Here is a 23,753-nt window from a genome sequence, read left to right as displayed (position 1 = left end):
GTAAAAAATGAGCTGAAAACAAAGAAAGACAATGTTAAAAACATTCAATACACAAACACAACGAGCCACAGACCTGGAATAGCTTTCCGTCGCGGGAGGGGCCAGGAGTGACAGCGACGCTGACAGTCGGCACCAGCAAAACCGGCCGCGTACTCCGCCTGAGGGGGACAGCTGATGGTCGTGGTCAGGGGCTGGTGGGTCAGGTAGACCACCTCGGGCACCAGTGACGTCACCAGCACTGCCCGCTCTTTCAGCTTGCTGCGCGACTGACGTAAGAGATGACGTCGCGATGACGCCAGAAGGCGGCAAGCGGAGGGGCTGAGCGGGGAAGGGCAGTGTCCCGAAACATCCACCACATGGATTTTGATGTCCACTCGAGTCCTGTTTTTGACCCCGCCCCCGCCGCTTCCCCCTGTGCAGGCGGAGGGTAGTTTGGAGGCGTTGGAGAGAGAGGAGGCGGAGGAGGCGATGGCCTGTGTTAACATGCTCAGCACTGACCCAGTCTTCGAGGGCGTGGTAGGGGAGCGAATTCTGTCCTGATTCCGCAGCGACACTGGCGACCTTTGCAAAGGGATCTTTCCCGTCTCCGCAGCCGCTGCCGCAGCGTATCCGTTAGGTTGCCGCTGAGGGAGACAGGGACTGAGTCGGCCAGCCCCGCAGCGGTTTAGAGCAGCGTCCACATTGCGCAAAGTTTCCTTGACCACTGGTTCCGCTTTGACTGGCTTGTCCTGTTGCTGGATGATGGGGCTGTCCGGAGAGACCGAAGCGTTCAAGTAAGACTCTCTCGGGGAGATTTCGTATTTTCTGCGAGAGCCCAACCACTGACGTATCCGTGACGTCACTGTTGCTAGAATGCCGTGACGCGGTCTAGGGTTGATGACGTCCACGCCGCTGCACGTGCCTTCCACGCCAGACCCGTTGATGAAACCGCCGTCACCGAAACACCCGACACCACCACCTACAACATCACCGTCACCTCCACATCCCTCTCCTCCTCCCCCATTCCGTTCCCGGGAGGGTTCTCTGGATCTCTGTTTGGCTTCTTTCTCCTTTTCCTTCTCCTTTTCGTTCTCCTTCTTGATGCGCTTGCTGGACAGGCGACGCACCAGCCTCATGTCGTCATCAGAGTTGTTGACCTGCAGCAGCTTGCTCCAATGGGCGTCACCTGCATCATAAAGGGTTGCGCGTCATATCACGCCACCTGGGCATATCATCACATACATGTTCCTAATAGGTAAGACACCTGTGGAGATGTAAAGCCCCCTCCCCCCCCCCCCCATCTAGTACCGCGCCACCTAAGCATGGCAATAAAGGTAAGCGGTTTTTGCAGAGGGAGAGAGAGAAAGAGAAAACAAGTCGCGTAAGGCGAAATTACTACATTTAGTCAAGCTGTGGAACTCACAGAATGAAACTGAACGCACTGCATTTTTTCACAATGACCGTAGTCCGCCGCTTGTGCAAAACGGAGTGAAACTGACGAGCCTGTTCAGCGCGGTAGTGGTTTTGCTGTGCTGCATAGCACGCTTTTCTGTACCTCTCTTCGTTTGAACTTTCTGAGCGTGTTTTTAATCCAAACATATCATATCTATATGTTTTTTGAATCAGAAACCGACAAGAAATAATATAAAATTGTTTTTAAATCGATTTTGGAAATTTGATTTTGATAATGATTTTTATATTTTTAATTTTCAGACCTTGTTTTTAATCTGAATATAACATATTTATATGTTTTTGGAATCAGAAAATGATGAAGAATAAGATGAACGTAATTTTGGATCGTTTTATAAAAAAATAATTTTAATTACAATTTTCAGATTTTTAATGACCAAAGTCATTAATTAATTTTTAAGCCACCAAGCTGAAATGCAATACCGAAGTCCGGCCTTCGTCGAAGATTGCTGGGCCAAAATTTCAATCAATTTGATTGAAAAATGAGGGTGTGACAGTGCCGCCTCAACTTTTACAAAAAGCCGGATATGACGTCATCAAAGACATTTATCGAAAAAATCGGAAACAAATCCGGGGATATCATACCCAGGAACTCTCATGTCAAATTTCATAAAGATCGGTCCAGTAGTTTACTCTCAATCGCTCTACACACACACACGCACACACGCACACACACACAGACACACGCACATACACCACGACCCTCGTTTCGATTCCCCCTCGATGTTAAAATATTTAGTCAAAACTTGACTAAATATAAAAAGAGAAACAGAGACACACAGGCAAACAGACAGGAAGAACACAGAGTCAAACAGAAAGACCGAAAAAGAACAGGAGACACAGACACTCGTTGATGAGAGTACGTGTGGCCAGATGACTGTCTGGACTGACAGACGGACGGGTGGGAGCGTTGCTGAATAGCTTGATTTGTGGATTTGTAATTGGATGGATTGGTGGGCAATAATGAAATAAGTTGAAATGGTCTTACTAGATTAACAAAAATGGGCAAAGTAATTTTAAGGTACGCCAAAAGCCCCCCCCCCCCTCTCCACCCCCAACAACAAAACAACAACAAAACAACAACAAAACAACAACACATTTGATTTGTGCTCCGTCAAAAAGATGTCTTGCTCGAAAAAGAAAACAAATATCAACACTGACATCAGCAGTAATTGCAGCTCCCATAAAGTCGTATGACTTCTTTGAAATGATTTTTCTTCTCTTCTTGAAAATGTGCATAATGTGGTCATTACAGTCAAGTAGGCAGTTTTTAATCTCTCTCGGCAAAGGTGACATTGAAAGGCCATAACAAATCTTTCGGTGCGATCCTTGAAGACACGTAATGCTCTAAAGCTGAAACATTTAAATCACCGAAGAAGCCAAGATAGAGTGGCAAGACAGCTATATCTAATTCAACACAGTTACTGGACCACTGGTTACAACCAACCAGCAATATATGGCCAATCCTGCTGTGGGCAAACTTAATTCCCCTAAAAGGAACTAGCTAACAACCGTCGGTCTCTGAGCAAGGGCGGATCAATTCACTTTGGAGGGGAGGTTACAAAATGACTGCGAAGATACAAGTTGACGGCGCCGAAGGCGCCTAAGCCTCTAGGGGGTCCGGGGGCATGCCCCCCCGGACAATTTTTTATCCAAAGAAGCAAAATAGAGCTATCTGGTGCATCCTGAGCCAATAAATTACCTTTTTTGGGGGGGGGGGGGGGTGGGGGGGGGTTACGTAACCCGTGTAACCCCCCCCCCCAGATCCGCCCTTGTCTGAGATATACCCTATGGTAGAAGTCTGAGCACATACCTGGCAACAACTAGCAACGTGGAGTTGTAATTGGCTGAGTTTGCCGATCGGAGAAAACAAAAATTCAACAAACTCTGCAAATTGATGCTTTCAATAAGCTTGCCAGTGACCTTCGGCTTCGACGCCTTTTCGCCCCAATCTGCATAACAAGATGTGTCCCTGTTTAATCAAATCAGCTCCGTGTCAGCACTCCTGCACCCTGAGTAATTAGTTCATTCTGATCATTGCCAACCTGCCGAGTCTAGCGGCTGCTGGGAGAGATATGGAGCAAAATTCTCTCTCTCTCTCTCTGTCTCTCTCTCTCAGACTTTCTCTCTCTCTCTCTCTCTCGCTCTCTCTCTCTTTCTCTCGCTTTCTATCTCTCTCTCTTCTTTCTCTCTCTCTCTCTCGTTTTCTATCTCTCTCTCTTCTTTCTCTCTCTCTCTCTCTCTCGCTTTCTATCTCTCTCTCTCTTTCTCTCTCTCTCTCTCTCTCTCTCTCTCGCTTTCTATCTCTCTATCTTCTTTCTCTCTCTCTCTCTCTCGCTTTCTATCTCTCTCTCTTCTTTCTCTCTCTCTCTCTCTCTCGCTTTCTATCTCTCAGGCTTTCTCTCTCTCTCTCTCTCTCTCTCTCTCGCTTTCTATCTCTCTCTATTCTTTCTCTCTCTCTCTCTCGCTTTCTATCTCTCCCTCTCTCTCTCTCTCTCTCCCTCTCTCTCTCTCTCTCTCTCTCTCTCTCTCTCTCTCTCTCTCTGTGGCACACCTCAGGCTATATGTAAGTTTTCAGGATGTAAGTGCACAGTTTATTTTAACATTCAAACTTCCAAGGATGTTATAAATTTACTCTGGAATTTGGATGGTTTGGTTCGTGGTTTAAATCTACGAGCATGAATAGGTATGCGCGTTTGGAGTTACTTCACGCCGTCTTTTGTTACCAAGACCGAGAAAGGTAGCGTTTGCATAGTCTGGGAACTTGGTCAAGAGGCATCTTTTACATTTGTGCTAATTCGTACATTCGTGAAATTCAGTGCCCAGTAACATTCAAAATGCATTAAAAATAAATGGCTTTTCAACACGACTAAAAAAAGATGCACGTCTCGCGCTTCTGAAAAATAAAGTTTAAAAACCGCTGGAGCGGGACATCTTCGTCAGACATTTCTGCATGTCATCGACTTTGGACTTGATCTAAACTGGTAAAAACTAAACAGCAATATTATCTCCATGGCAAAAAAAAAGTTATGCAAACGGTCAATAATAAAAAAGGGACCTAAAAAAAAAGCAAGCTTCACTATGACGGTTAGACAAACATTATTACAGAGACTACAATGTGACAATAGATGTGAAAATCAGAACAATTTTCGGACTTCCCAGAAGGTTATACAAACATATGAGCTATATAAACAGAGCATCGCAGATGAAAGATGGAAACAGCGGCATCAGTTATCAGTCAGAAATTATGAAAGAAAGTCCCCAAAAGGAGAAAGAACCACAACCAGATTGAGAGAGATAGAGAGAGAGAGAGAGAGAGGCAGAGAACAAGAGAGAGACAGAGAGAGAGAGAGAGAGAGAGAGAGACGGAGAGAGAGACAGAGACAGACGGACAGCGAAAAATGAAGAGAGAGAGAGTGTAAGAAGAAGAAGAACAACAATAAGACGTACAAAAGAGGGAAGAAACAGAGGAAGAGACGAGAAGGTAGGGGGAGGGGGGTGGGGGTGGGGGGGGGGGGGGGGGTGGGAGAGGGCAACTTGACATTTTATCAAGATGAACAGTGTCTCTCTGGATTCTCGCATATTCTGGCGCTTAAGATTTAAAATGGCATTGCCCTCCTGTTGAAGGACTTCTATGTTTTGGTCAAAACACTACCAAAAACAAAGCATTAGTGCCAAAAATAAATAAATAAATAAACACATAAATAATATTACATGGTAATAAAAAAATCCAAAATAAACACACTAGAAGAATAACGCTAAATAAGTCACTTTTCATACTCATGTTGGTATCAAGGCGTTCAAAATTTATCATATTGTATGGAAAGCGGGACAAAGCAGAAACACCGCGTTAAGAAAGTTGTCCATACCGAACAAGCGTTATATATATACATATATTTAAACGGTTTGTTTCCTCTGGTTATAAAGAAACCCCGTTCTAAACTACTAAATCCAAGTTTTTCAAAATACATCGTAAGCCTATGTGCAATACATGTATTTTCCGAGTTAAAAACGTCACTTCTGCCTGCTGTTCACACTCTGAGGACAACACCGCTTTAACTAGCTCACTTGAATCAATATCGTTGTGATCTTTTATATTCATCTTTCAATGCACAAATTGGCACCACCTACGGCGACTGTTAAAATGTGTTTATTTCTATAAAGCGTGTTATTGCTAAAAGAGCAACGGTTTTGTAGCTCTCGTTTGACATTAACCGTCAAATTGCTGTTATGTTTATTTTATGAGTTTTTTAATTTTTGTTTTTGATATGACGTACGTATTGTTTGTTTGTTTTTTCCTTTTTTTCTCTCCAATGCTTCTCTGAGTCGTCGTAAGTGCACCTTGAAAGAATACCACAACTCCAACAAGCAAAGCACTTACACCGGAACAGAGTTTGTTCTTAAAATCGATTTCTCTGCGCGATGTTTTCAGAGCAAATCAGACACTTTTGTTTAAACAGAATTTTTAAACATCAAGTACGTATCGGAGAGCAGCGTCAACAATTACACAACACTAGCGCAAACAATATCTCATTCTCTCTCCCTCCCTCTCTCTCTCTACCTCTCTCTCTCCCTCTCTCTCTCTCTCTCTCTCTCTCTCTCTCTCTCTCTCTCTCTCTCTCTCTCTCTAGAAGACCCACCGATACAGGTAGACAGACACACACTGGCACAGACAAACACACAGACAGACACAGACAGACAGACACAGACAGACAGACAGACAGACAGAGACAGACAGACAGAGAGACAGACACACACACACACACACACACACACACACACACAGACCGACACAGACACACATGCAAGATGTCATTTTCCACAAAGTACCACAGCGTATTTCCTTAGAGAATAACAAAACTATCATATTCCCTGTGAACTTAATTTTGACAACTTTCGCTCAGACGTTCATCCTCTAAAATCACAAAATTTTCTTTATATTTTTTATTTCATTTTTTTAAAAAGAACACGACGAAGAAAACTCAGGACTCCGCACCTCACGTAATAATGTGATTTAACCTTGCAAGACAATAATATCAAAAGCAATGCAAAACAGCCCTCTGTCAAAAAAGAGTTTAAATAATTGCACGTGCGAACAACTACCAACGTGGACTCCAAGACGTTTAAAAACAAAGGGATGTTTGCAGAAACATCGAACAAACACGCGATATTGATAAACGGGTGTCAACTGGCGAATGCAAACGTCTGAGGCAAGACAAATATCAATGAAAAAAAAGTAACGAAATATGAATGTTCAGTTGAATTTTAAGAAAAACGTAACAATGGGCTTTCGGACTTATCTGCTAGAAAATGGTTATGATGCGTTTTAAAAGAAATTTGAAGATGAAGAAAGGTAAGCAAGTAGAGATCGTGGCAAAAACAAGGACCTCACTGTTGACATTCAGTATAGAAAAACTTGTAATCACAAACAGAAAGAAAGAAAGAAAGAAGGAAAGACAGACAGACAAACAGACAGATAGACAAAAAAAAATACGAAAGAAAGACAGACAGACAGACAGACAGACAGAAACAAAAAGAACAAAAGAAAGAAAGAAAGAAAAAAGACAGAAAGAAAGAACGAAAGTGGCCATCAAATGACCCCAGCCGCAAGGTTTTTTTCCACACTTTTTACTCTGGGGGAAAGAAAGAAAGAAAGAAAGACATAAAAAAAATATATATAACAGCCTAAGAATCTCTTCCCACTGTATGTTAGTCAGCTCTGCCCAAAATTTCCAGTAGATTAAATCGTACACGCGGTTATGCCATATCCAGAAGAGGATTCTTTGTGAAGACAGAAGTCTCTTAATAATCAACAGAGAACATGCATACTATCAAAGGACATTTATAAACCTATATTCACATCGAACACATGCTCGAAGTACGTCATAGCTGTCGTTCTCCCTCCACACAATGATAATTAATTTTATTTGTCCTTACTGGTAAAAATATCTAACACTAAAAATAACAATAACCCTTTGTTAAGTAAGGTTCCCCCTTCGCCTCTGACGCATACAGTTCGCGAACAAACGACGCAAAAGAAGAAAGAAAGAAAAAAAAGAAAGAAAAAACAAATGGAGGAATGACGTGAACAAGGAATCATTCTTTCACAAATGCCTATATTCACGTCTAAAGGGCAAACGTTTCCGACCACAAGTAGGCTAAAAATAAATTCACAAGGACATTTTCAACCAGCGGCAAAATCAACTTGTCTGGTAGTTTCCCTTGATTGACATTTCAGAGACATTCTGGTGACAATAAGAGATGAGTTTGTAACTTCTTTTGACTTCGCCGAAAAAAGAATGTCAATGTTTTCGCAAAATGAAAATGGACAACAAAAGTTTTCTTATTTTATCTTATCTTATCGTCTTTTCTGTCGTTGGTGCATAACACCATCCAAACATGAATCTCTGTCTCCATTATTTTCCGATGATGGAATCCATGCAATACATAATGTTGAACTTTTACGCTTTGTTTTATCTGTCTCTGTGCGGTATGTTTGGTTTTGTATTGATGCAACTGTCCGAAAAGCTTTTTTTTTAAATTTCGAATAGCCAGTAAAGTGTAGATTCTTGTTCTTCTTGATAATTTATCTATGACAATTCTTGCCAAATCGTTTGAGAAAACTACTTGGGCAATCAATTTGATGTTGGCAAAAAGAGTCTCGTTCAGGGTTTTTTGTAACGTTTTATCGGACTGTAGGGTACAACCTATCATTTTCCTTAAAATTGCTAACTTTTCCCTTCATGATGTCCAAATTGTGAAAATTGTATTTTCATGAATTTGCAACCAACTCCCGCGAATTTGAGTAGTACAGTACTGTGAACCTAATGTCCTCCTTCAGAAAACATCAGGGAGTTTACTGCATAATCTCTTCATCTACCCTTATCCCTATCAACATCACGGCAACAATAGTTGCAGATATTTTAAAGGATGTAAAGTGAGTGGGACCGTTAAATTGGAATTCAGTGATACACCGTCGGCGAAGTTCCGGGTGCAATAGACTGAGTTTATTCCGTGGTAAAAAAAAAAAAAGAAACATAAAAAAACGGTTGAGATGATGATGATGATGACGATGGGACTTTATTTTTCAAGGATAGAGGTTTAAGGCGACGCCTTTTCTTACAACCGGTCCTTATTTCTAATACAAATGTCTAATAAATAATAAACAAGTAAAACAACATGACAAATAAACAAATTAAACGAACAAACCAGCAAACAAACAATCGAGAGAGAGAGAGAGAGAGAGAGAGAGAGAGAGAGAGAGACAGACAGACAGATACAGAGACACAGAGAGAAAGAGGGAGAGCGAGAGAGAGGGGGGGGGGGCGAGAGAGACAGAGAGATGTGGAGGGAGAGAGAGAGATGTGGAGGGAGAGAGAGAGAGAGAGAGAGAGAGAGAGAGAGAGAAAGAGAGAGAGAGAAAGAGAGAGAGAAAGAGAGTGAGAGCGAGAGAGAGAGAGTAGCTGATTCTTGAGAATGTAACACCATAAGAACCAGAAAGGATCAAACCAAAGACCAGAGAGAGGGGCAGACAGAGGGAAACAATCGTTCTTCTTGGACCTTCCTGACCTTCCTGATCTTCCTGATCTTTTTCGTTAAAAAAACAACCCACACGCACACATTTCAAACTATCCTGAACAACACATCGAGGCTCAGACGTTGACCTACTTTGTTTTTTTTGGGTGTTTGTAGACACAAGGCATCGACCTAACACGAAAAGCAAAATGTCAAATGCGGAGATCTTTTTGTACGTGAAGCAAGATTCGGTTTTTCCACCTGCACACTTGCGAAATTCATTGTTTTTTGTTTGTGTCAACACAGTCTAGACCATTGATCGAGAGCGAATTCTGCGCAAAGCTATTGTATTCTCCGAAGTCGAAGATGCTCTTTTGATAAAGGGGTTGCGTCATCTAGGGCAGTCTCATTGCATTTTGCACATCGCGTACGCATTTGCAATCTTGATACAGATAAAAAAAAAAAGGAATGTACATAATAACACATCTCGGATCCAAGATGCACCTACTCTTAAATATATGGAGTGTTTGAGACTTTGTTGCCCTCTCTCTCTCTCTCTCTCTCTCTCTCTCTCTCTCTCTCTCTTTCTCTCTCTCTCTCTCTCTCTCTCTCTCTCTCCCCCTGAGAAATCAATGCATTCGCCAGCGTAGTTTCAGACAAGCGTTATGACATGCAGGTACTTGCTTGTGAGTCGGATGATTTGTTGCTCCTGTACGATATCAGTGAAAGACAAGCCACAGACAGCTAAAATTAAAATGCATACGTCATTGGTGACAGAACTGGAGGATTACCTAATAGGATTCTTTCGTAGGTGGACCCCTCTGAGCAAAGACGACTTCGTTGAAGACAGAACACAAGCGACAGATGACCTGAATGCGCTAGCAGCTGGTGTATTGTGACTTGTGAGACTGCATCTTAAATAATGTATTGAAGCAGACCGTGTGTTCAACTGACAGTAACAAATACAGGCGTGTAACAAAATATCCGTCACACCTGGGAACTCTTGTCGTAGCATTTCGTGACCAAGATTAAAGGAAGAAATTTAAACTTGTCAGGGCGATTCAACCACGACAAAGCCCGCGTGTATTCAATGCAGCCGAAGACTAATTCCGACAAAGGAAGACTCACTTGATTTCATACAAAATATACGAGCTCACACTCACAAAGATGTTACAGAAATTGAAAAAAGTGCCATGTAAATCCTAAACGGAAATTGGCAGAAAGATGGAAAGCTAGTCCACAAAACCGTGTGCACTAGTTCACAAATTAATGACATAATTTGTTGTTGTTGGACAAATGCGATCGCGTCGGATGCTTTATTCAGGAATTTCCGCTTTTCGCTGGAAAAGACGTACCATCTCTTACGATCTCACCGACCTTCGTACCGCACCAATCCGCTGATTATAACGATTCTCTGCGACTTCCTGTGATCCAGGCCGTTGATAATACGTACACAGTATGGAAGGAAGTTCATCAGACTCTGTTTTATTTGTCCATCATATCAAGAATGAATACTAGGGTTATGTTTGAATACGGCTGCTGATGAGACGTATAAAGGAAGAAAGGAATTTCATCACACTACTTCAATGTCTTTACATCACGTAGTGCTTACGACTTTGTGATTAACTCGGAGACTTTTGTGTGTGTGTCCATTCGACATCAAAGGAAACGGGGGAACATCGAGCACCGACCCGAAGAAAGGCTACTTCATTGTGTACACAAGTTTACAAGGAAACACAAGTGACGTTCAGAAGATTTGCCCATTTTATTTGAATTGTCTCTCCTTTCTATCATGTATTGACTTATCTCTATTCATAAGTGCATGCACTGTACTGATCTTCCCCTATATCTGCTACACTATAAATCAATACTGCGAGCCGTGCCCTCCCCCATGTGTTCCTGTGGAGAGGCAAAACAAGATGCAGCCCACATCCTACAAAACTGCAGGAATCTCGAGACCCTGAGGAGAGAGATCGACTTGGAACAGGCCGACGACCATCCACAAGAAGCTGCAAAGACCCGTGGAGGCTCCGCAGAAGACCATCAGCTTCATATCCAGAGCTCGACTCCAAGTGTATAGGATCGATAAGAAGAAGAAGAAGAATCAATGCTGCGATTATCTGTGATTTTAGGCTGCTGATCATGAGGCGCAAAAACAGGACAAGCTCATCAGGCTACTGCAGTGTCTTAACAGTACATGCTGCTTACGCCTTTCTCGTTAACTCGCAGGGTTTTGGTTGTCCATCAGACATAAAAAAAAATACAGACAAGGAAGTAAGTGTACGTCATTGTCAGAAAGTGCAAGTGACGTTCTAAACATTTGTCTTCTTTATATCTCGCCTTTTTCAATCAATCAATCAATGAGTCTTATATCGCGCATATTCCGTGGGTACAGTTCTAGGCGCTCTGCAGTGATGCCGTGTGAGATGAAATTTTATACGGCCAGTAGATTGCAGCCATTTCGGCGCATATTTACCTTTCGCGGCCTATTATTCCAAGTCACACGGGTATAGGTAGACAATTATTAACTGTGCCTAAGCAATTTTGCCAGGAAAGACCCTTTTGTCAATCGTGGGATCTTTAACGTGCACACCCAATGTAGTGTACACGGGGGGAGGTTCGGACACCGAAGAGAGTCTGCACACAAAGTTGACTCTGTGAAATAAATTTCCGCCGAACCTGGGATCGAACTCACGCTGACAGCGGCCAACTGAATACAAATCCAGCGCGCTACCAACTGAGCTATATCCCCGCCCCTTTTTCCCTTGTAATGCCTTCTTACTTCCAGTAATACGCCCACTCTACAGTCAAGGAGAGAGAGAGAGAGAGAGAGAGAGAGAGAGAGAGAGAGAGAGAGAGAGGGGGGGGGGAGGGGGAGCAGTCGCACAAGCATGTGTGTGCGGTGCCTTTAGTCCATTAAGAGGCCAGCACCGGGCTTTGGGTACTGACTTGCAAACAATACGCCCGGCCGGTTTTTATTTTATTTTTCAAATGGGCTTGTATTCAGGCGATGTCGAACAAAGGATGTCTGAACCACTGGTACTTTGACTGGTGCTGTTAACCAGTATCGACTAAACGCATGTGCCAAAGACATAATCTGTCTCGCTGAAATACGTGCTTCTTTTGCAGGAACTTTTGTACGGGGGACAAGCAGTAAGATTCTGTTTGTATAGGCTGTTGTTGACGAACTTGACGTGTTAACGACAAAAAATAAATAAAGAAAAAAAGAATAAAATAAAGAAGACGTAAACAATATTTCTTTCGAAATCAGTCTTCGTATGTCAGTCTGTCTGTCTGTCTGTCTGTCTGTCTGTCTGTTTGTCTGTCTGTCTGTGTCTGTCTCCCCTCCCCCTCTGTCTCTCTCTTCCTCTCCTCCGGTTTCTCTATTTTTCCTGCATTCTATAAACGTGAAAGTACCCAAACCAATTCTACTGTGATTAGCCGATCATGAAAACAAAATTAACGTTCATATACAGTACTTATAACCAACAGATAAAAGGACCTTATTAGATACGGTGAACAGATTTGAACTAGTAGGCTAAGAAGAAAACTGAGAGTCAGTAAGATCGACGCTGAATCGATCTCGCATATACCCTGGTGTTATCGAGACAACAACAACAACAACAACAACAACAACAACAACAACAACAACAACAACAACAACAACAACAACAACAACAACAACAACCCTTAGCTACGTTTAAGACAAAAAGAGACACAGCAGCTGATTCACACCAGCCCACTAAATTCCACCAACAAAGCTCGCAAGCGTCAGAGCTAATTCAAGCTACACTCTTTCTCGATCATATTCACTATCACAGATCTGTCCAGAGTTTGATACGAGAAATTAGCAGACTCTTTCAACTTCAAAACACGCCCAAAAATTCAAAAGCTGCCAGGCTGTTGATTTTTTGTGTGCAATTTGTCCACGTGAAAGAATGCTTTGATTCCATGTAAAAGCATAGACAGATTTGTTTCCGTAAACAGGATCTTTTACATGGGAAAGGATGGTGTGTTTTAAGTGCAGAAGCAGAACAAACAGCAGAAACACCGCACGGCTTGAGGACCAATTACACCAGCAGCAAACCTATTCACCCAAACGTGGGAAAGAACAACAAGGTGATTCCACTGGCATAATGTCTCCACGCGTCTGAAAGTGCGACACGAATCGATATATGCTAAGTGTGCTGACAAGAGGAATCAGTTACCGCTCGATTAAGTGCGTTATGTAAGCATTCAGGCCAGGAAACATTACAATGGCCTTTAGACCTTGTACCTCTCAGCTGTCTCGCTTTGTTTGGCTTTGATCAACTGCTGTTTTTCGAAAAATGTGTATGTTTGTGGCTGTCAAAGTGTCACCGAGTAAGTAGTTTCCTGCAGTTTTCAACTGCTGCCCGTTCTTTATCGACAAATATAACATCCACGATAGTGATCTCGCAAAAGCGCGTGCGCATAGTGTACGTCTATGTTTCACACACGCACACACGCACGCTCGCAAGACTTTCATTCTGTGCCAGGTTGTCTGTATGAGTGTCTTTGTATTCATTTAAGATGGTTATGTGAAAGACACAACACCATCCACATTAATATATATAAATGTTACAATATTACGGTAACAGTTAAGGAACCTGTGTGTTCTATAAGTAGTACGCGAAAACCATATAATAGCGTCATCGGGCGGTTTAGCGTTCCTTAACATCAAAACAAGACGAGAAAAAAATACAGAAAAAAACTTACCCGTCAGGCGTTGTTGGGCACTGTCTTCTGCTTTCCGGTTCCGGTCTCGCCTGAAACAGACAGTGACGTCAATGTTCATTATATATTCCAGGCTCGCTTTTTATAGATAACTACCCACAAATATATTTGTGACAGAATCAACGAAAGGTAAAACGTTCTTACACAGAGATACATCCGCAACGGTAGCAGACACCACAAAGTGTTTGCATTGTCAGACGCTAATAGCGGCTATGTAGAAAGTGATCCTTAATTGTGCTCAGAAGATTTTCTCTCCTCTCTCTCTCCCTGTTCTTTGCTTACAAGTTGATCTTTCTGTCCTTATATCCCTCTCTCAGTTCGTCTCCCCCTTTTACTCAGTCCCTCCGCTGCGAATTTACCTACGTCATCATTGACTATTAAACTTTCCGATCTGTCTTATTTTTTCTTCTCCTTTCTCTTCTTTTTTTAACAAGTTAAAAAAAAAGTTTTGCTTCTTTTGTTGTTGTTCTGAAAGCTTGGAATCTGGCTTTAGTTATTTCAATGATGTACCGTGTCGGTTTTTCTTGCCTTTCTTTTTCTGACTGTGTGGATTGACTGATGGGTTCGGAGCATCCTGAACTCAGGTCAAAATGAGTTCGTCTCATTCTCTCCCTGACCGGACGCTACAGTCCTACGCGAATCTATCAAAACAAAAATACAGAGTTATCTCCCATATGGTTTTCGCGAGCACTGATCTAAATTTGAGATCAGTGTTTGCGAGACGAAAATGATTGCAGATTGGCCGACTTCGACAGTGATCTCCGTTCTGTTCTTCACAGTTATGATAAAGACATCGTTCTAAGGTCAAAACAATAATAATAAAGTGTATTTATAATAATAATATAATAATAAAGTGTATTTATATTGCGCCTATCCCTTACAAAAAAAAAAAAATTGGCTCTAAGCGCATTACAACATGTGTAGGGACTTGGTACAATCAAGTCTGACAAATACAATAACACAATATACAGTCGGTCTCTTAGGTAAAACTGAGAAAAGCAGCTTCGACATTTGAACACTGCTACTAGAAGATCCTCAAACAATGCATACTGCTTTACAATATGCATTTATGTATAAATATAGTTAAAGAACATCGAGTTAATAGGAATTAGAAAAGGTTCTTATAATAAAACTATCGAGCGAACGACGAAGAAGAAGAAGAATAAAACTATCAATGTCGATGTGTAACAAGTCATTCAACGTAAATGGCCAAAGAACAACAACAAAGCAATGATGATAAGTCGAAATTATGGGACTGCTGCCGGAAGGAGACCGTAATATATGGTTTCATCACTGTCAACTGGTTACAGAAAAAATCGTCTGCTCCAGTTAGCGCCGAAACCAAACGGTTGATTATCACGTGACACTTTTGCCATATTCAGTTGTTTGCACAGTAAATACAGCCGCGAAAAATAGCTCGTTTGAAACTGTCTTACATATCAATTCCTTTGTAATTTAAAAATTACAAAACACCATGAAAAATCATTATCGACGATCGCGAATCTGCTTATATCAATAATACATTACAAAAAGCTCTAAATATGTAAAAAAATAATCGGTTTCCTTGCTAGACAAGGAAACTCAAGGCATCCTGTCAGGGAGAGAATGAGTCGAAATCATTTTGACCTGAGTTCAGGATGGGGTTCGGAGCCCATTAACTCTTGCAATTCTGAATTGTGTGCCCTAAGGCGAGTACCGCCAAATTCGTTTCGTATTAGATAAGGACTTAGACAAGAACACTTTTCTTGCTCCACAAAAACAACTCTCGGCATGTATTAGAATTCACGTAAATGACAATCCAAAATCTCATCAATAGAAAAAAGCAACGAATGTAAATGATCAATTTGTACATGACACGAAAGGATTAGGAACACTAAATTGTGCACAATCTTTTAATTCTGGACTTTTGTGCAGCTAAGCAGGTCCCGTTTGGGAGCTGCAGCTTTCCACACAATCCCCAATGCAAACACGTACCCGAGGTAAAGAAACCAATACAATTTGTGTACAAAAGTACCAGCGTTAAATGAAGAACACTCAACAACAGCCGCATCAAAATAAATTAATTGCCCTCCAAGGTATTGGTTTCAGGCGAAAGATCTTTTTCGCTCAGGACGTTTTTGCGAACGCTGACAATTGGCAACACAATCATTTAGCCTAGCACAGACTGTATATACAAAAAGTATGTAAAGAATATCTTACAGGGCTAATCTGGATTTTATTTGCGCTTACGCATAAACTTTCTTTGTCCATGGTAACCTCCCTCCATAGATTTTTGTGTGTCGTTTCCTTCTGTTTGTGTCTGTTCTACTGCAGAAAATACACGCCGATGTTTGGGATGGGGATAGCGGATTAGCTTGGAAACAAAACCCAGGAATAGCAATGATGTGACTGAGGATCAAATTGTAACTAAATTCTTTACAGCCTGCATAATCAGACTCAAACACATTCGTCTTGTCTGAAAACAAAACAAAACTAGAGTGTGTATTTGTGTTTGTGTTTGTAGAAGAAATATGACCCACTGTTATTGCCTGAAGGTAGTTGTACTGAGTTTTGTCTCACAAGGATGGTGTCAACGCTCCTGTCAACACCAGATATAGATCATAAAACAAGCAGACGGACAACACCAAGGGGCAACAAGTAAGGAAGGCAGAAACACACACACACACACACACACACACACACACACACACACACACACACACACACACACACACACACACTGCGCGCGCGCTTATCTTCGCGACATTCCGATTAAAAGACTGCTTGAAAGCTTTTCGAAACACATTCACTAACAAGGCGGATTAACTTTCGGCATAATTATTAACCCACCATCACTGCGTTTGGCTTAACACGTCTTACAACTTAACATCCCTAACTGCCGACCGTGTCATTCAAGACGCCTGACGCTTATGCATGTACCACACACACACACACACACACACACACACACACACACACACATTTCCTGTGTGCTTTTTTGTCTAGGCGGTCTTTGACTAATTTGTCGCCCTCGGTCCCTTTTTTGTCCCTGTTCAAACGGCGCTCCTGAAACATGTATGATGATGAAAACATCTTCAGTTGGAGTCCTACTGCTGCACATTCTTCCGCATGGTCAAGCTAGTAATATTCGCCACTCATCGTCTTTGGTGACCAAATTGGTTCCCAGAGACACACGGGATGCTTCCAAAGATGTAGGTTAAATAAGCGAAGGTTTCCCAGACTCAGTTTACTTCGGACAAGAGGACTAGACATAGTCTGGTCTTTCATCGTCTTCTCTCATAAACATTTTTGATTGGCTCTATTGCAACTCTCAAGGACAACTAGTCCATCTCAGCTCAATCTTTGCACTTCCCTTCACTGCAAGAGATCGCGATCTCTCCTGAAAAGAAGATCTCCAACTCCATTTAGCCTGGCCCAAGACGAGACAATTTGTTGGGGCCAAAGCGTGGCTCGATCGTCTGTATCGTCCTCTTAAAAGGGTGATGCCCGAGTTTTGGAGAGGAATATAAGATGCTTATCCTCTTCTCAACACAAAGCCGTTTTCAGTTGGATCGCCATTTTCGCTGGCTGGTCGAAATTCATCTCCCTCATAACATTTTCTCTCGCGGTGTCAGCAGGAAATAGGGAGAGTAGCGCCCTTGTACGTCTAGTGTGCCTGTCTTTGATCAGTCATTTCGCTATTGATCAGTCTTTCAGCTACGATGAAGGCCAATTTGTCTTGTACGGGGAAACGGTCTTGTTTTAAGTAGATCGGGTTGTCCCATTAAAGGTCAAACCTCTGCAAAGTAAATCGAAATATGTCAGCGATCTTTTAGTTAAGAGAAGAACACGTCGACACGGAATTTTGACGTAAGTCGATTTTTTGCGTTTTTGACATTTTTTGCGCTTTTGACTCAGCAACTCATTCTCCGTTACATGGTACTTTCAAAGGTGTGTGTGTGTGTGTGTGTGTGTGTGTGTGTGTGTGTGTGTGTATGTGTGTGTGTGAGTGTGTGTTTGTGTGTGTGTCTGTCGGTGGACGTGTGTGTGAGTGTGAGTGTGTGTGTGTGTGTGTGTGTGTGTGCGTGCGTGTGTGTGTGTGTGTGTGTGTGTGTGTGTGTGTGTGTGTGTTCTTTTCTGACATCCATCCCGCAGCAAGGTTCGTGTTATGTCGACACGGGCAACGAACTCAATCCATTTACTGTATGCGCTTACGGTGAAGGTAAACTAAACTGTTTCGTACGACAGTCACAATTTTAAATTGCTTCGTGCGTCTTTGTTCATTGACCAGTACTCTTGATTGTGGTACCGTTGTGTACCTAAGACTCTGCACTTCGCTTTAATATAAGGATTACTGTATATAACTGGATCAAACACGTAATAGTCGCTGATAAATATAGTAAGTAAGTTTTTTTTCCAATTAAGGTACAGACTGTGACTAACTGGAACTTAGCAGTGAGGAGGTTATCACAGCAACAGCTGGTCTACGTCCTTTTGTTCCTGTGTACGTTGGTTTGGTTTTGATTATCTGCCAGAAGAAGTAGATACATGTATCAGCAAAATAAAAATCATGGCCGCCATTTGCATTTCATATTTTCCAAAGTATCTACTTCCTCTAGCAGATAATCAGAACCAATCATGCGTACACAGATATATAGGGATGTAGACCAACTGTTTTGGTGATACCCTCCTCACAGCAAGGTTCCAATTAGTCACAGTATGTACCTTAATCGGAAAAAACTAACTACTTCATTCATTTGTGACTATCACGTAGCCTATTTAGTCCAGTTATGCACAGTAAGCCTTATATCAAAGGCAAGTGCAGCGTCTTAGGAACATACGGTAACAAAAGCAAGATTAATGGTCAAGAAACAAAGACGCGTGAAGCAATTGAAAACATTGACTGTCGTACATAACATTTTAGCTTAGCTTCACCTTAATAATAACAAATCCCGTAAGGCGAAATTACTACATTTAGTCAAGCTGTGGAACTCACAGAATGAAACTGAACGCACTGCATTTTTTCACAATGACCGTAGTCCGCCGCTTGTGCAAAACGGAGTGAAACTGACGAGCCTGTTCAGCGCGGTAGTGGTTTCGCTGTGCTGCATAGCACGCTTTTCTGTACCTCTCTTCGTTTTAACTTTCTGAGCGTGTTTTTAATCCAAACATATCATATCTATATGTTTTTGGAATGAGGAACTGGCAAGGAATAAGATTAAATTGTTTTTAAATCGATTTCGGAAATTTAATTTTGATCATAATTTTTATATTTTTAATTTTCAGAGCTTGTCTTTAATCCAAATATAACATATTTATATGTTTTTGGAATCAGGAAATGATGTAGAATAAGATGAACGTAAATTTGGATCGTTTTATATAAAAAACAAAAATTACAATTTTCAGATTTTTAATGACCAAAGTCATTCTTTCTTTATTTCTTTATTTGGTGTTTAACGTCGTTTTCAACCACGAAGGTTATATCGCGACGGGGAAAGGGGGGAGATGGGATAGAGCCACTTGTCAATTGTTTCTAAACTTGTTCACAAAAGCACTAATCAAAAATTTGCTCCAGGGGCTTGCAACGTAGTACAATATATTACCTTACTGGGAGAATGCAAGTTTCCAGTACAAAGGACTTAACATTTCTTAAACAAATCTTTACAAAAATTGACTATATTCTATACAAGAAACCCTTAACAAGGGTAAAAGGAGAAACAGAATCCGCCTCGCCTCTTACGACATGCTGGGGAGCATCGGGTAAATTCTTCCCCCTAACCCGCGGGGGGTACCAAAGTCATTAATTAATTTTTAAGCCACCAAGCTGAAATGCAATACCGAAGTCCGGCCTTCGTCGAAGATTGCTTTACAAAAATTTCAATCAATGTGATTAAAAAATGAGGGTGTGACAGTGCCGTCTCAACTTTTACAAAAAGCCGGATATGACGTCATCAAAAGTATTTATCGAAAAAATGAAAAAAACATCCGTGGATATCATTCCCAGGAACTCTCATGTCAAATTTCATAAAGATCGGTCCAGTAGTTTGGTCTGAATCGCTCTACACACACACACACACGCACAGACAGACACACACACATACATCACGACCCTCGTCTCGATTCCCCCTCTATGTTAAAACATTTAGTCAAAACTTGACTAAATGTAAAAACCAGAAAGGGAGTCAGCCAAAAACAGATAAAGAAATTTTCACACTTAATCAAATGGCACACAAAATGTCAACAACACCTTCTTGTTTTGTTCAGAACAACATCGTTCGTCATTATCTTTATAAAACGAAAAAAACAAACAAACCATTTTATCATTTATTTTAAAACCACCAAAGAAACATAATACATTGAAGATGTGAAATTGATCTTCATTTAAGTCGAGGTCGTTGTGACCAACAAACTTGGGCGCAAACGTTATGTGTACATACAAACAGATTTTCACTTGGTTGATACCTTTGCGGGAAAACAAATGTCCCTCCTGTCCCCCAAGAAACAGTACTTTCGCGAGTTGCAATACTTATATTATAAGATATTCGTCATGCCCTCCATGATGTTCAGAAAGTTGCTTTTCACCCAGTTGCAAATTGTGTAAAGAGTTCTGCATTCTTGATGCGTGTATCTGTTTGCCTACAGGGACTGGCCATTGAAATAAAACCCAAAGCCGAAAAAAGTGTTTGTTATAAAATATGTTTTCCAAAGAATATCACTACCGATGACAACGACGAATGTTATGTCTTTGTCCTCAAAAGCCAATAGAAGCAAATCCGTTTGTTTCATAATTAAAAGTCTACCAACACTTACACGCCGTGCAACCAATTTATACGACAGTATCACTAGCAGTATTGTCATCAAACAAAACACCCAGTCCGTTGAATTTTACGCGCCAGCGCTCTGTTGTCCGTTCATTAACAAACTAAAGCCACTCTCCGAACACAAAGTTAGGCGACACCTTGCAAATGAATTATTCAGACACCACAAAAATCAATAAGCGCGACGCCCTAACAACTCACGTTTTGACTGTCTGTGGTATTGTGTACGCACTTTAGGGTAAAACGCAGATTCAACAATAAGCGGGACAACGTTGTATGCATTCATGCATAATTATGATCCTTATAAAGCGACACTGAGGGTTTCGACCAGCCGTCGGCCACCAGTCGCTTCACGCATCAAATTGTAAAATGACCGATCAATCAGGTACGTAGTCGGTTCATTTGTAACCTGCCGGACAACATTGCAATAGACTTTAAGTCTGATTAAAAAAAAAACCACGATTACCTATTGATTTTTTTTTTTTTTAGATGAATGGGTCAAATGACCTATTCGTATAGAGACTCTGGTGCACGTGCCGAACAGCACGGTGACAGCTGACGGGATAATTTGCAAATTTAATCTCAAACACAGATGACCTGACAGCAAAGTATAGACGTGTAACTGTGAGTTTCAGTGATACATGTGATGGGTCTTTGGGTATAGTGTGTTTTATACCACCCGACCACTGATGAGACACAATAGTGTCGAAACACGTGTCTGGTCTAGGTACAAAAACAATGGTCCTCCTCAGGACTAGATTTCCTTGTGATACGTCCCCCACAAAGGGACTTTGCATTGTAAATCTCGGTCCCCCTTGAGGAGGGTCTGATGCTCCCAATAGGCTGTCTGTGAGGGAATACTTTTTTTCTCTCTCTCTCTGCTAAGAGATTTTAACAAATCTCGGAAGAAAGTCTCTGCTGACTTTCAATTGTTTCTTTCACAATTTCTGATGTTTTATAATATAAAGTCAGCAGAGACTTTCTTCCGAGATTTGTTAAAATCTCTTAGCAGAGAAAGAGAGAGAAAGTATCCCTTCTCTGTGTTTCTCTTTCTGTCTCTCTCTCTCTCTGTCTCTGTCTGTCTGTCTGTCTGTCTGTCTCTCTCTGTCTCTCTGTCTCTCTGTCTCTGTCTCTGTCTCTGTCTGTCTCTCTGTCTCTCTCTCTCTCTCTCTCTCTCTCTCTCTCTCTCTCTCTCTCTCTCTCACATTCCCATTACCAAGGCCGCGACTGTCGATGAACAACCGCCTGAGTGTTTTTATGTGTTGAATTATGCAGTGAGACGTGGGAAAACCGTCGAGTGATGTAAAAATAGATAGACCGACAGACTTGGAGTTGAGAAACACTTACAGAAGCTAACATTCGCCAACACGTGCAGCACCGATAATTGGCAATAAATAGATTCAGATGTCCTGTCACCATTTAAAGTGGCATTGGCTGCGAAGAGTGAACGGGAAAGTCGTGGAAACGTGCTCACGTTTAGGCACGAGACGAAAGGACGGTTCAACGTGAAAGCTTGCCCGGTACAAATCTCCTTAAACGCGGAGTCTTTGGTTTGTTTTACTTACCTTTACAAAAAAAGTGGGTTTTTTATGTCAGTAATTTATAACTGGAAAAGTCGTGTAATTCAAACACATAAAAACAGGGAAAGACTTTCAAAACTACGGCATGCTCATTTGACTCATTTTGCAATGTACCAGCTGAATGTTGTACCAATAGAAGCAATTTTCACAGAGGCGGGTGATGTCCCTTTGAGGAGACAAGGTAGCAAGACAGTCGTTCAAACGTTCAGCGCTTAATTTGCAGTAAATGAATTTAGATCTCCTGAATCAGTATTTAAAGGTTACCCTTTAGGAACCAAATTGGTTCTCGGTAGCAACTTTGGCTTGGGAAGAAGCCCAGACGCTAACAGACAAACAAGAGAACGACGAATTACCGAGACCTTTAACGTTAATTTGCAGATGAGTAGGCTGCTAATTGCTTTTCTAGGAGTTGGTTGCCCAGTCTTGACTTACTTTGAAATAGACTTCCAAATAGTCTATGTTCATGCGTCTCTCCCTGACCCCCCTTTTGACGTGTTTGCGACAAATAACTGGTTACATGGATGGAGTGGAATGGGGGTGGGAGAGGGGGGAGTAAGATATTTGACGTGAGGGGTAGGAGGTGAAAAGCCGGGTAAAGGGAGTTTTTTTTTCGGGATGCAAGTTGAAGATGAAGAGGGTAGGGAGTCTGACTCGCGTATGGAATCATAAATTGTCCTAAGCGTGACACGAGACCTTTTTAGTTTTTCTTAGCTTTGAAGTTTTAGTCATTTCTCCCAAAACGGAAATAAAGAATGTCATCCTATTTACCCGGATCCAGCGATGCTTAGTGAACTAGAAGTATGGTTGCTTTGACTGAAAGTCTCTCTTTTGTGCCCTTTTTACATTTAGTCAAGCTTTGACTAAATGTTTTAACATAGAGGGGGAAATCGAGATAAGGGTCGTGGTGTGTGTATGTATGTATGTATATGTGTGTGTGTGTGTGTGTATATAAAGTGATTCCAAGAAAACTACTACACCGATCCTCATGAAACTTCACATGTGAGTTCCTGGGTATGATATCCCCAGATTAATTTTCCCGTTTTTGGATAGATGCCTTTGATGACGTCATATCCGGCTTTTAGTGAAAGTTGAAGCAGCACTGTCACACCCTCGTGTTTCAACCAAATTGATTGACATTTTGTTCAAGCAATCTTCGACAAAGTCCGGACTATGGGATTGCATTTCAGCTCGTAAGCTTACAAATTAGTTAATAAGTTTGCTCATTAAAGTTGTCACATGAAATCGAATTTTCAGAAGCCGATTAAAATTTGATTGTATAGTATTTCTCATCTTCTCCTGAATTCAAAAATATATAAATATGTCGTGTTTACTCTAAAAATAAGCTCAGAATGAAAGGAAATAGCTTCACTAAGTAAATATACTACGCGGTCGCATGCTTCCCAGAGACGAGCATGACCCCGGGACGGGTTAGCCGAGACTATCTAAATACAGTCTTGGCTACGACTGGTTTGTGGTGTTGATCTTTTAGTTTGATACCGACTGACTAAATGTTTTCATATCGCTTCACGTGACTTGTTAAATGACTTGTTTCCTTCTTTTTGTCTCCTTTGTCTTCATCTTCTTATGCACTAAAGGACACCGTGGTTGCTTTCGCTAATAAGGCTACTTGCGACTCCCACTTTTCGACCCTTCTTAG

At 41.5% G+C, this 23,753-nt stretch overlaps 1 protein-coding gene across 1 annotated transcript in view; it reads right to left on the bottom strand.

Annotated features, from left to right (window-relative positions):
• LOC138946081 (uncharacterized) overlaps positions 1-23,753 on the bottom strand; it is a gene marked incomplete in the record, with an annotated part of 65,726 nt that overhangs the window by 23,826 nt on the left and 18,147 nt on the right. The window contains 2 exon segments of the mRNA XM_070317594.1: positions 74-1,165; positions 13,702-13,751. Of these exon segments, the coding sequence (XP_070173695.1) occupies positions 74-1,165; positions 13,702-13,751 (1,142 nt within the window).

Source organism: Littorina saxatilis, linkage group LG1 (assembly GCF_037325665.1).
Source record: "Littorina saxatilis isolate snail1 linkage group LG1, US_GU_Lsax_2.0, whole genome shotgun sequence".
NCBI classification, from domain to species: Eukaryota; Metazoa; Mollusca; class Gastropoda; order Littorinimorpha; family Littorinidae; genus Littorina; species Littorina saxatilis.
The sequence above is the reverse complement of the archived record's forward strand: the minus strand, read 5'-3'. Positions and strand labels throughout refer to the sequence as shown.